At 39.2% G+C, this 14,418-nt stretch overlaps 1 protein-coding gene across 1 annotated transcript in view; it reads left to right on the top strand.

Moving 5' to 3' along the window:
• LOC133110161 (CUB and sushi domain-containing protein 3-like) overlaps positions 1-14,418 on the top strand; it is a 317,158-nt gene that overhangs the window by 126,850 nt on the left and 175,890 nt on the right. The window contains 2 exon segments of the mRNA XM_061220063.1: positions 3,617-3,729; positions 9,559-9,636. Coding sequence (XP_061076047.1) covers positions 3,617-3,729; positions 9,559-9,636 — 191 coding nt within the window.

Raw genomic sequence — 14,418 nt, 5'->3', positions numbered from 1 at the left:
TTATAGCCAAATATTTTCAGGTTCAGATCTCAGGTATTGGTAACTCAGGTAATTTGCTCTTGTGCATTTACTAAATGTAAATGATTCAGGAAATTCACAACACTATAATAAATGATGTGAGCTATTTCTCATAATGAGCATGCCTCTCTAGCAAATTAACAATTCAGGACCATACTGTATGTAAATGAATGTTTTTTGAGAAGAAAAGGGCACTTGCTAAAGTTGTGCTCACTAAAGAAACAATCCCAGATAGCTGTCTTTCTGAACACAGATGCTCTTCGCTGTTTCCCATGCTACATTCAAGGCCTTTCTCTTTTGGGGGGAGATCAGAGAACAGGCATCCACTTAATTCTAATGTATTCATGTATTTATTCTTTGGGTGCTTCTGCAGAGACTTCAGGTTCAACTGAGGCCAGTGCAGTTACATATTATACTGGCCCTTGACTCCAGGAGGAGGAGTGTGTGGGTGGTGTTTTATATCAATAAAACTCAATGATGATTAGCTGGAAAGATTCAGAGCCAAAAATGGAATTTGGCCAGGACAGTTAGGGAACTGCTCAACCCTTTGTCACACATACCTTGACTGCTCTGCTGAATAAAGTGAGTCAATGGCCTTGTGACAATCTGTCCCAATGATCTAGAAGTGTAGATTTACTTGCTGCCATTTCTTATATACAGCGCAGTCAAAAAGCATTCATCAACATACAGTATGGTATCTTGTCATCATTGGATTTGAAATTAAGCAATGAATAGTGAGGTTAAAATGCAGTCTGTCATCTTTAATTTGGTATTTACATCCATATTGGGTGATCTGTATAGGAATTACTTCTCTTTTTATACATAGTCTTTCTTTTTAAGGAAGAAAAGTAATTGGACAGTTGGCTTCTCAACTGTTTCTGATTAGATAGGTGTATTCTATCTCTTCCTTGGTGCAGGTATAAGAAAGCTTTCAGTATCTCGTGTTGATTCTAGGTTTCTGATTTCCTTTGGAGTCTGTTATTGGCATTTGTCAACATGAGAACCGGAGTTTGGCCACTGATAGTCGAGGAAGCAATTATGAGGCTGATGGTAAATGGTAAATGGGTGGCATTTATATAGCGCCTTTATCCAAAGCGCTGTACAATTGATGCTTCTCATTCACCCATTCATACGCACACTCACACACCAACGGCGATTGGCTGCCATGCAAGGCGCTGACCAGCTCGTCAGGAGCATTTGGGGGTTTTGGTGCCTTGCTCAGGGACACTTCAACACAGCCTGGGCGGGGGATCAAACCTGCAACCCTCTGACTGCCAGACGACTGCTCTTACTGCCTGAGCCATGTCGGCCCCATAAATAATAATAATAATAAATCGCTGATAAAAATCGTGATGAAAAAGAACCCTCAAACAGAAACTCAGAAACAGTGTTCAGGAGGCAGGTGTGGACATGTCAATGACTACTCTCTGCAGAAGACTTCACAAACAGATCCACAGAGGCTATACTGCGAGATGCAAACCACTCTTTAGCAGCATAAAAAGGATGGCCATGTTACAGTTGGCAAAGTAGTACCGAAAAGAGCCTATAGAGTTCTGTACAAAGGTCTTGTGGACAGATTAGACCATGGTTGACTTGTAACAGTGTGATGGCAAGAGCAAGGCCATTTAAAAAAAAAATTTTCATGGATTCAGTTGTCTCCTTCGGCCATTTCATCTACTTTTCTTACAGTTTGTAGGTAGCTGTGCTGTAGCTTAACGACTTCAAGTGTAGACTATTCGGTAGGTGAATTATGTCACGTTTCAGGTCTGTCTCACCATGTTTTATGTTGATTTATGTTTATTCATGTTGTCTTAGTCACGTAGTGTCTTATCATGTATTATGCTAGTCTAGGTTCGTCATGTTGTTTAGTTTAGTTCTTGTTACGATTTATTTTCTTGTCATGTCTAGTTATGTTTTCGTACGATTATATTACCTGGTTATGTTGAGTGATTATCGTCTTAGTTCCGCTTTGTGTTATGTTTTGATTTATGTTTATTGTCTCGTTAACTGGTCGTTGTTATGCATACACTTTTACATGTTTTTCCGCAAACCTTGCGTTCCGCCTTTTCTCTCTCTCTCTCTCTCTCGTTCTGTCCTTCACTCCCCTTATGTTCTATTTGTCTATTTACTAAAACTACTAACGCTAGATCAGGATTGGGTAGAAACTAACAAGACTAATCATGTGTTCATGTTACCTTATGTTTCTCGTACATGTCATTTACTAATTTACTAATGCTAGGGCAGGATAGGTTTATTACTAACGATTACTAATCTCCTTGTTAAACTTGTCATCCATCGCACCTGTTTTCCATTTCCTTGCTACGCTCTTACTAATTGTCTACACCTGTCTACACCTGCATTTATAGCCCAGTCGCGCAACTGTTCACTGCGAAATTGTCTGCCTCTGTCTTTTCACGCAACTCTTGAGCATTACTTACTGTCTTGATTACACGTTACGATCCACGCCTGTTACTGACCATCGACCATTGATTTCTGTTTTGTGACCTTCGTTTTGTTTTTCGACTACGTCCCCGCCTACCGTTTATGTACTTTTGCCCCGCTGATTGTTTCATGGTTTCGACTCCCGCTTCGCCCACGACTACGCCTCTGCCTGCCGTCCGCCTGTTCATCTGCCCCGCTGACTGCTCTCCTGCTACCGGACCTCCCCGCACGCCTACCGACTACGAGATTGCCTCTTCCCTCGGCACCGTGCTTTTTGTTCGTTTTGTATTTGTTTGGCTGGATCTTCGTGTATGGACTTTGTTTGTTTTGACTACGCTCCTGGGACTCGTCCCGAATAAAGCCCTTACGGGACTTTATCTTACTATTGTTTCTGAGTCGTGCATTTTGGGTCCAACCCCCACGCACCCGTCTCAAATTAGTTCATTAGAGTAGCTTCCTCAACACTATTTTCTATTTATGTTCACTCCTCTTCTGTCTTGTGTGCACCATTGCATTATCCGGATGAAGGAACTTTTCTTACAGTATACGCAGGATGAACTGGGCCATGATGTTAGAGATAGAGATCCCTTCCATTTGGGTACATCCCAAATGTATACGGTGGGAAGTGATAATCAATGTTGATTTTTGGAGATATAAATACTGTTTGTAGTTACACAGCATAATATATGTCCTGTTATCAACCTTAAAATTATAATTTTGTGTTTGTGTTTTGCAGTGAAAGTGTGGTGATGAGATTTTTTTTTTCAATTGGCAATGTCACTAACAAAGCTATTTTGAATCAGTTTACATGTTTTGTTTTACATTTTTATTTGATTTTATTTATTTATTTTGTATTTTCTTCTTTGCATTTGTCCTGATCTGAACTCTGAACATTGTGTGCATATCACTGAGCACTTTATCCAGTGCTCCTGTGCTGGCAATGTGACAAACCTGGAATCAATCAATATTTGTCTTGTGATTAACATTTGAGTGAAAATACTCTTTGTCTTTGCTTTTTGTGAGCCACAGCTTTTTCAGGTTTTCTGCATTGTTTCTCTGCACATACTTATAGCCAATGTCTAATCATGATGTTAGAATAGGTTTTGCAGACTTTTAATATGATTTTCTTTCAATATATCTCCCTCTTCAATTGCAGGTTGTCTGGCATGAATATACCTCCGCCAGTTGTTAGCAACAAGAACTGGCTAAGGCTTCACTTCGTGACTGACAGCAATCATCGGTTTAGAGGCTTCAGCGCGCAATATCAAGGTAACCCTGTTCCAAATTACTGTATATGACATGCAGAAGGTGCATGAAAATAACATTTACCGGGGAAAAGGTCATTTAAATATCAAAAGAATCATCTGTGCGCATTAAAGATGAGCTTTCTGGCAGATTGCTAATGAAGTAGAAATGATTTCGAAGACTTTTGAAATAAATCCATGGAAATGTTGTCAGTGTTTGCTTGCTTCTTATTTCCTGGGTGCTGTCAGCACAGGAGTGGATTAAGTCATCGGATGGATATCTTTACTGTTTAATCTTAAAGGTCAATCTAGTCCGGTGTCATGAAACTCATTAACAATGAGTAGGATTCATATCTGTATCAAAATTTCTCTACTGCATCAAACCTGCACTGGAGTAATTTATTAGGCATAGTAATCTCCCTGCCTTAATGCTGATTTTCACCATACAACTATAAACTATTTGAACTATAAACTATATTCTATCTGAACTATATGAAGGACAATCACTCAGATGTTATGTAATGTTTCATAATTGATACTGTGTGTAGTTATGTGATCGTTGAAAACTGTAAATAAATATTATATTTTCCATCACACAGCCAGTCCAACATTAAAAAATCGGGTAGCTTTCTGATAGTATTTTCAAACCTCAGTGAATCAAAATGTTTGACATTAGCTTAAAAAATTAAGTGCTATATGCATTTTATATAAATCACCATGTATTATTATACATCATCCAAAGGAATAACAGCATGTTATTTATTGCAGTTTTGTTATACACGAGAGTTAATATATTTGTATTGTTTTTGTGCATTTTGCATTGCAGTGCATACATTTTTCAATTGCATATTTCAGACCTTAGTTGTGTTGCTTACAGTTAAAGGATCGAATGAGCCTCAAAACATCATGCTGCTGCCAGATATGCAGTAGATACTACAAGATTTGTTTCTCCCTACAAATTACCCTGGAAAAAATATTCAGGAGAAACAATTATTATAGTATCTACTGCTTATCTGACATCAGCACAGTGGCTTGAGGCTCATTTGATACCTTGGACCCATGATGACATTTAGCCAACAAATGTGTTCCATACTGTATCAGAAGAATCTAGTCCCACCCCCCAATTCCCATAGAGATCCATTCAAATGCAAAGAGGTTTAGTATCACTTGTAGGACAACCTGAAAATACGATATCCAGACTCTGAAGGTCACAGACATCAGGAAGTCATGGCATACAAAAGATATGCAACCAAATACAAAGCAAAAAGCAAACTTTTGAACGGTAGTGTAAAAGTGAAATTCTATTTTGATATACATTATACAAAATAGTTTTAAATAACATTACATTACATAAATAATAGACACAAATAAATAAATCTGGTCATGTATACAGCCCCTGGAAACATAACATCACTGTACAAGCTGCTTGGAATTACTTGAAATATTTCAGACCTTCAGCCCAGACCTATACCTGCCATTGTAAAGCTGGCAATGCATCATAAACTTATCAAAAACCACATAAAGTGAATTATTCCCTTCAAGACAAGGTGTGGCATGAAGTTGATTACCCTATAGATAGTGGGGGAAATTATGAGCCTCAACGGGCTGAATGCCATTTTCTCATACTGAACTCTGACATGTTCCTATGTTCTTAGTTTATAGGCATTGGGTGGCAGGGAACAATTTGCCCGGTGCCACCAGGTGAAGGGCATTTTGTGTCCTTTTTAAGAAACCATCATGCGTACGCAGGACTTGTATCAGCTTTTCTAGTTTTTGTATGCAAGCAGGTACCCTTTGCCCATTTGCTAGCTAGATACCTGTATTATTTCACATTATTTATGTAACCATTTATGTGTGCCAACACAGTCACAGGTACTGTGCAGTCATATTGATTAATGTGCACTGTATCATATAAATAATAAAATTTAAAAAAGAATACATTCATAATATTTTTTAGATCCTGCCATAACAAACTCACATGTTTGTCTGACTGTGATACCAACTGTGAATATGTTCTTATGATGCTGACACAAACTCTGAATGTGGCTGGGTGGGCTGATTGAACTTTGGCTGACACTAACAACTAACTCCAAGGAAGGCTGAGGCTGACAGCTCTGAATGAGGCTTGTTCAGCTAATGATGATACAGCTTGTGCAAATGTCTGAAGGTGTTCTAAAATGGGTGCTGTAAGGGTGGGTGTAATTCAGTCAGGGTTTCGGGATATCACTGCCTCTCCCGATGATGCATGCGTTTCTGCTGCAGTACTCCTTGTGTAGCTACAAGTAGCACAGTGGAGAGGTACTGCCTCTCCCGATGATGCATGCGTTTCTGCTGCAGTACTCCTTGTGTAGCTACAAGTAGCACAGTGGAGAGGTAACATTGCTGATTCTTAATCTGGGGAAAACATTCATTAAAAGCAGTCGTGTCACAATATGTCATATGTCGTGTGAATGTGTTCCTCAAAGCCTATTTCTGTTAATGCAGAGCACAGTTGACACAGATTCTGTGAAGAGTGTTTCAATTTGAAACATCAGAGTTAAAATTGCAACTTCAATGTGCAAGAATTATATTTTAAATCACACATTTTTGATAGAGCTCCCTTTTAATATTTTTTCAATAAAAGCATGAGAAAATTGATGACAAGAATAGACCATAGCCCATCGGAACATTATTTTGCAATTTGTGTCGAGTGCCATATCAACCCTGAACATTAACACTCCAGGGAACGTGCTTCTACTACATGGCCTTGCAAGCTATTCCATGTGTTTACAAGTGATATGTACTAAACTGTTTCTCAAATATGACAATAACTTGACATTTTATCTTTTGTCAGAATGCTGAAATTTTGATATTGTCCAGCCCTTTCAACCCTGACGCTGCAGTGTTGTGTTTTTGATGTCACAGTGATGCACATTCACCACTGACACCATTTCACCTTTTCTCTTCTTCTTGGCGCTCCGAGCTTAAATGCCTGGAAGGTTAAACTGAAATAGTGTGGTTGCTTGTCCACTCTTACACGTTTTCTCCAGCTGTGAGTAAACGTTTGTGCAATAGGTTTTGATGTAAAATATATTTTTCTCTGGAGCTAACTCTGAGTAGCAAATTGTGAACTAAACACTTAATTGCCCTGCAAGTGCTGATAAAGAAAATAAATGTGATCTCACACATCACAGACAAATGTTGCAATAGTGCTCAAGGGTTCATATGTTTTTACCATTAACATTTAACATCACAATGGAATTGCACAATTTATGCTTGGATTTTAATTACCTTGTATCACAGAGCTGTGTAAGGGCAGGTAATTCTCATATCTTGACAAAGCCGACACAATATGAACTACTGTGGGTGACTTCATTAGAATACAAAGAGTCATAAGCAGATGGTCCTTGGCAAGCCCTTTGGGGTTAAATTGTAAATGATACGTAATTAAATGTTGTTAAGTACAGTTTCAGTATCTGTTATTCTCTTGGCTTTTAGCATATCAGACTTTGCAAGAAACACAGAGAGCAAAATATGGTTTCTGTCCTCTGGAGTACATGCAGAAACAATCCATTACATATTCAGAAAATCAATAGAGTTCTGCAGATAAATAACCCAAAATCTGCAGGAGGGAGTCCAGGAGCATATTTCCCTTGTGTCAGGAGAATATAATAAGCAAATATTGCTTACCTTGGCAATTTAGTTTACAAAATATTACTGTTTAGGAAAACTTGCAAAGTCCAGACAAACATGTTCTGAGCAGACTCTTCAGTCTTCTGAGTGATATGAGGGTGGCCAACTAAACAGAGAAATTGTCCTGGATTCAGTGAACATTAGTCCTTAACTTACACTTCAGTGAGCCCTTTATTATGTATTTTTTTGACTTATTAAGTCTTCTGCTGCTGTATCCTATCCACTGAGAGGTTGAATGTGTGTTCAGAGATGCTCTTCTGCATACCACTGTTGTAATGCATGGTTATTTGCGTTTCTGTCACCTCCCTGTCAGCTTTGACCAGTCTGGCCCTTCTCCACTGACCTTTCTCATTAATAAGGCGTTTTTGCCCGCAGAACTGCTGCTCACTGTTTTTTGGGTTTTTTTTCGCACCATTCTCTGCAAACTCTAGAGACAGTTGTACATGAAAATCTCTGGGGATCAGCAGTTTTTGAGATATTCAAACCACCATGTCTGGCACCAACAATCATTCCATGGTCAAAGTCGTTTAGATCACATTTCTTCCCCATACTGACATTTCCATGCTTTTATGCATTTAGTTGCTGTCACATGATTGGCTGATTAGATATTTGCATTAACATGCTGGTGTATAGGTCTAATAACCTAATTAAGTGTTCAGTGAGTGTAGGTTTACGCAGGAATGCTAGGGACAGTGGCCTGGATTAAACCAGCATTGATCATTAACTTAAAAAGTGTGTTTTTCCCCTTTTTTCTCTCGGAAACAGTTTTCTCTCAGAATTCAAGCCAAAACGGTTTTGTCGCAGTTTTGTCTAATACCATGTGCTGTATAGCTGTGAGCATTGTGCCTACTAAATCCCTTATTAGCATTTGAGTCATTTATTATATATTAATATGAGTCATTTTGACTCTTTTTGTATTTCAGAACTATATTTGAAATTCACTTTCTTATATTAAGTACAATTGGGAAATAATCTAATGCAATCTGATGGTTTTAGTGGAGGTGTGGGGAGTTGGTTGTGTATCAGAGATATATATGTTTGGGATAGTTTGGAGAGATATATGAATAGCCAAACGCCAGGACAGGTTCCGAGGCAAATGGGAGTGCTTGAAGACTTCAATACAGAGGTTCTGGGGACAGAGAAAGAAAATGAGAGAAAATGAAAATTGCTTGACAATATTGACTGCAAAATATTAAAAAAGGATGCTTAAGCTTAATGATCACAAAATGGAGGAATGGTGTGGTGGATGGTATCATACTTTATGTTATGTTAGGTTATGTTATGTTGTGTTTGTGAAGAAAGATTCAATGGTAAGATTGGTACTTCAGTATTATTCAGAGTTGAAGACAAATGCAAATTTTCTAAGGATTTCTCAGGATAAACATCGTTACCACAGTGACCTTTCAGGTGTCTGATGATATACCAGATCAGAAGTGTTTTTTTATGATTGTTTATTTATATAGCCATTTGTGTATGTGACAGTACATTCTCTTTGTTTCACCATGTTAGGCTTGTCAGCCATTTGGCAGTCCTTCTGTATCACTGCAGAGATGGTTTTTTATGAATACATCCATGGCACGAAAATGGCGACCTGTGTGTTTTTCATTTCTGTAGGTCAAATTCCGTCAAATGAGGTCAAACGTGCCTCAAGAATAGGAATAACCGCATACAATTTGGAAATTCAATTTACCTGAAGGTTTAATGCAAATGAATGAGGGCATGCTAGCTAGTGGTCTGTGGTGACAGTGTTGATAGCAGGAACCTTTTTAGTAAAGTTTGCTGAAAAGCAAGATTGCAAAACCCAAGTTAGCTGACTGAGCTACCATCTGACTATAGTTAGTAAAGTTAGCTTAATTAATTCAGCCAAATTGTTCAAGTGTTGGAAATATAAAAATTTATTTCACATAACTGGGTAATAAGAATGCTTACACCTTCAAACCTTAAGTTCAAAACTTACTTTCTCAACTTTAATTCCGTTGCCACTGGATGTAATGTGAGTGACACTGGATAATAATATCGATGCAGAAAATGAAGAGAATAATAATTATGATATTCATGAATTTGGCAGTAATAGCTGTGATAGTCATAATTGTTGTTTTTGATGAAAAGCACATTGCATTTGAAACTTCCACCACCTATTTTTGTAATTCTGTTTTTCTTTTTTTCTTTTTTCTTTATCCAGTGAAAAAGTCTGTAGATTTTAAATCCAGAGGAGTGAAGTTATTTCCAGGCAAAGACAACGGCAACAAATTCCCCATCTGTGAGTATACCCTATCACTATTTCTGAAAGATGTGTCATTTCTCTCATTTGCATGGTTGACTGACATTTATGATGAGTTCTGACATTTCGTTCTGACATCATTGCCTTGCAGTGTTGCTTGCATAATCCGGCCTTGCTTCCCCAATGCTACAGTAAATGCCCAGCATAATTACTATTATCTTTTATTATCTATTATTATCTTCATCGTCATCATTTATTTATTCAGCTCTTGCTCTTTTCTATGAGTCAGACAGGGATCAAGTGCACTCTTATCAGATGTTTAAAATGTAGAACCTCCTTGCAATTGTGAGCCATGTACACTGAAGTGGCTGGATGTAAGTGAATGAGGAAGTTAGATAGGGCGCTAAATCATCTGTTCTCAAGGCAGTACCATGTCCCGCGGTCAGGAGTTGAATCCTAATACAGTAGTACCAGCGCCAATTGTGGCTGAAGATCCTGCATGTTGTGATGTAATTGGCCATAGTGTCACCCGGTTAAGAAAGGTTATGGCCAGCTGGGTGTACTGCATGAAAACAGGCCTGGTTGCATTGCCAGTTATTCTGACAATGAAATGACATATTGGTATTTCATATAAAAACCATTTTAATATAATTTGTGTGTACTGTATTTTACTTCGGTGCAAACCAATTTTCTAAGAATACAGCAGCCTTTTAGATTGCTGAATTTTTTTAGCCTTTGTTCAGCCATTCATTTCCGTATGGTATTAACTTGCAGAGTTGCTTGAGATTATTCGGTCGTTCTGGAAATGACAACTTTTTTTTTTGTCACAGCAAAGAAAAAGGTCCGGCAGAATTTTTAGTTTGGTTCCAATTACACATACTGGACATTTGCACACGGATTTCCGGAAATATTGATAAATGAGGCCCAACGACTTCTTAATCCTGACATAATTGCAAGTTGATTGCTGATTTCTGTGTTAAACTATTTTCTCCTATTGCCGGGGGCAAGAGCTTATTTTCTAGGCATAAAATAGTCAGCCATCATTAGCCAATGACTTTACTGCTTTAATATCCAAACACTAGGAAGGTAAAACAAACAGGACTTTCTTCCAAGTTGTCGGAATTCGACTAATTATTACAAATGGAATGTCCATAAAACCTTGCTAAAAATGACAAAGAAATTGACTGCGTGTCCACCAGGCCACTTGTGGTCTAGCTAGCTATTAAGCTATAAGAATGTATATAACGCTACTGTAACAATCCCATTGTTGTTAAAGCAGTATCAACTCTCAACGTGTGTAGCCATATACTATACAGTACATCCAAGAACTTTCACTTAATCATTACATTTATACACATTATTCATACATACTTACTATATATTTATTATCTGTTAAATATTACAGTAGAATGAAACTGGAAGCAGAGAAAAATGTGGTAGTGTCCAAATCTTCAAATCCTCGAGGGCCACAGTGGCTGCAGGCATTTGTGGTTTCTTTTCAATCAGATCAGCAGCCATTTAAGGCCTTTGGAAGCTGTAAGGATTCTTCAGTCAATCCACAACTATAAATTGACAAAATCTGTCCTGAAACAACCCAAGAATTAGTAGGCACTGCAGCCCTCCTGGTATGGATGACTCTCACACCTGTTGAATAGACTGAAGGTGTGAACATCACTTGAAGGCTTTCTGTACCTCACAGCTCAGGTACACACAGCCTTCACGCACTCAACAACTTTAACACACATGATTAAATGCTTTAATTGGGAGCATAGCATCCTAGAAATACCTAGTTCAACTGGGTCAGGAGTAAGCAGGGCTCCTCAGAAATGGTTGGCTAATTACTGCCTCCTAACTCCTGTATATTTTTAAATACACAAGGTGTATTCAGGTTCAGATATTCCAAGAAACAGCACTTGGCATGCAGGGGTACTCTGTCATCAGGCGTGAGCGGCTACTCTGGTTAATCAGACACCTGTGCGGCTCTGACTGTGTGGCTCAGCTAGTGGAGAGCACAGTGAGACGGCGCAGGGGCTGACTGCACACATTTCAGCAGCCTGCGAGCTGGCTCACGCTCTCACGAAGAGACCAAACACGTCGCCGCAGCGACGCAGGCCTACAGCAGAAAATGCTTTAAAAAAACATTGATAAATAGGGCTTTTCTCTAGACAATATTATAATTTCCATTTGGCAATATCTAATTTCCATTTACTTGTGAAAAACATAGATTGAACTGCTGAATACTAATTCCCTACGAACTACTGGTTTGTGTTATTCACACATCCGATAAAAATGCATGTCTGATGGAAAGGCATTACTGATACACATTATGGGTCGCCAGACTCTGAACCTTTTTCCCGGACTGGGGGTTTTAGCCATCGGAACGGATCACAAACCGGGGGCAGTTGAGAGGTGAATTCATAACTTTTTTTTTTTTGATAGTTTTTTTCTATCAATTGCTGAGACCAGACATCATATTTTCTGGTTGTGACCACAGACCAGACCTCTACAGATAATTTGATAAATGGGCATTTCTGTGGAAAGCTACTTTTCTAAAGCTTTTTTTTTACAACAGCTAGAATCAGGAACAACTCTCGTTCATAAATAAATGGAAGAAATAGTATTACAATAGGCAGCTGTTTTACATTAGTGAACAAGATTCAGTGACAGGTCTCATTTTGTTGCTGAATGACATCTTATGAGTTATTTTATTTTATTTTATTTTATATCATACATGCAGTTTATAATAGATTTGTCTGCCTTACATTGCTGTGTCACATTGAATTAGATGTTTTCATCCATAGGCTATGCAGCTCCCCATTTAATATGCATATAGCCTAGATACTGTTTTTTTGTGTGTTCGTTTTTAGCTCCTCTGATTTAACATATCACTGTTCTTCAGAGACTTCACCACTTGTGCTGTTTTGTCGCACCCGGTTGTGACAAGGCTCAGTCTGGGGGAGGGAATCTGTGCAACCTGTGGGCCACGCCTACTGCTAAAATACGCACACACCTGGAATACAATACTGATCCCATCCCAGGACCTAGAATTGTGATTCATAGCATTTCCATTGTGTTTTATTTTCTCTTTCTTATTTGAGTTCATTATTTTTACCTGGTACCCGGGATGGGAAACGAGAAGATCATCATTTGTTTATTTATTTGTTAAAGCTCAGGAACCGGTAATTATCGCTTCTTTTTGTGTCCGGCTTTGCGTCCAGCTCTTCTGTTCTTCCCAGGGGTGTCACCCAGCGCGTGACACTAGAGTATAAATACATTTCAGATTCTGCTTGGGATTGCACATTTCATTGCTTGTAACCCCTCATATAAACAAGATGGATGGCCTCAGTTCAATTGGAACAGTTTACCTGTGTTACTTGTGTTACAATTCACACTACACGCCATTGGCACTGGCATAACTCACATTTTACTCTGTGAAATGTATTCAGACCGTATATTTGTGCGCTCACACTAAAATTTGCTTATGTTATTTGTCAGGATTAGCGAACCGTCATTATTTCAGTCCTAAAAATATATAGTAGGCCAGAAATTGTCTTTGTAGTCTTCACAGGCAGGGCTGCCTTCTGCCAAAAAAAAGAAATTTGAATCTAAATGAATGGGTGAGTGGAGTACTTCTAATGCTGATGCATTTACCAGCATCCAGCATAGTTTCTGGGCATGCTTGATTGACTCTACAGGAGGAGATCACTTTGGCTTGTTAAAGTGTGTCAGATGCCATTCACTCACAGTAAAATGCTCGGGGAAAAAGTGACAATTTTGCGTTGGTCTCCTGCTAGGTTTGCGTCAGGCTTTCTGAGAGATGTTGTGATCTCATTGTCTTTGCTGTGCCCTGCAGCTGTACTGCCACACCAGATCATTTTTCCACTGTCAGGCAGTTGGCAAACACCTCCGACAGAGACATAGTTCAGGGCAAGGCAAATCAGTCGCCCAAAAGGCTTAAGGGCCATCTGTTTCCTGCCTGCTTGCTTAGTTGACATTTATGTTGCGTTTGTCACAGAGCAACTCTTCTTAATGTGTTGAGAATTGGTGTATTTTATCTTATCCTCCATAAAACTGAAACAAGGCTAATGAGATACAATCTATTAATGAGGCAGAGCCTAAGAAGGGTCAGCTTTTCAAAAAAGTCGAAGGTCAATGATGATGTTTAATAAACCTGGAAGTAGAAGCACAATGAACAAATATTTTAATACTCTTTATTGAGCACCAAACCTTTTTTGACTTAATAGTATGAATTAAGGCAGCATGGATGGTGCAGTGGGTAGCACTGCCGCCTCACAGCAAGGAGGTCCTGGGTTTGAATCCCCCGTCGGACAGGGCCTCTCTGTGCGGAGTTTGCATGTTCTCCCCGTGTCTGCTTGGGTTTCCTCCGGGTACTCCGGTTTCCTCCCACAGTCCAGAAACATGCAGGTTAGGCTGATTGGAGAGTCTAAATTGCCCGTGGGTATGAGTGTGTGAGTTAATGGTGTGTGTGCCCTGCGATGGACTGGCGACCTGTCCAGGGTGTATTCCTGCCTTTCGCCCAATGTATGCTGGGATAGGCTCCAGCCCCCCTGCGACCCTATTCAGGATAAGCGGGTTAAGATCATGGATGGATGGATAGTATGAATTAATGGAGGGGCTTAGTATTGAGTCATCCTTATTCCATAATGCTGTCCTTGTGAGAGCTGGTTCAGACACAAACAAAGAAAGGTAGGGACCATTTGTGTCTCTCCAAGCCCTGTGACAGCAGCCCCGACAGCTGGGGTCCATTAGTTTTCGCAGTCAGAAATGAATCACATGCTCGTAGTAACACGTTTGTAAACA

Source organism: Conger conger, chromosome 1, assembly GCF_963514075.1.
Source record: "Conger conger chromosome 1, fConCon1.1, whole genome shotgun sequence".
NCBI lineage: Eukaryota > Metazoa > Chordata > Actinopteri > Anguilliformes > Congridae > Conger > Conger conger.
The sequence above is the reverse complement of the archived record's forward strand: the minus strand, read 5'-3'. Positions and strand labels throughout refer to the sequence as shown.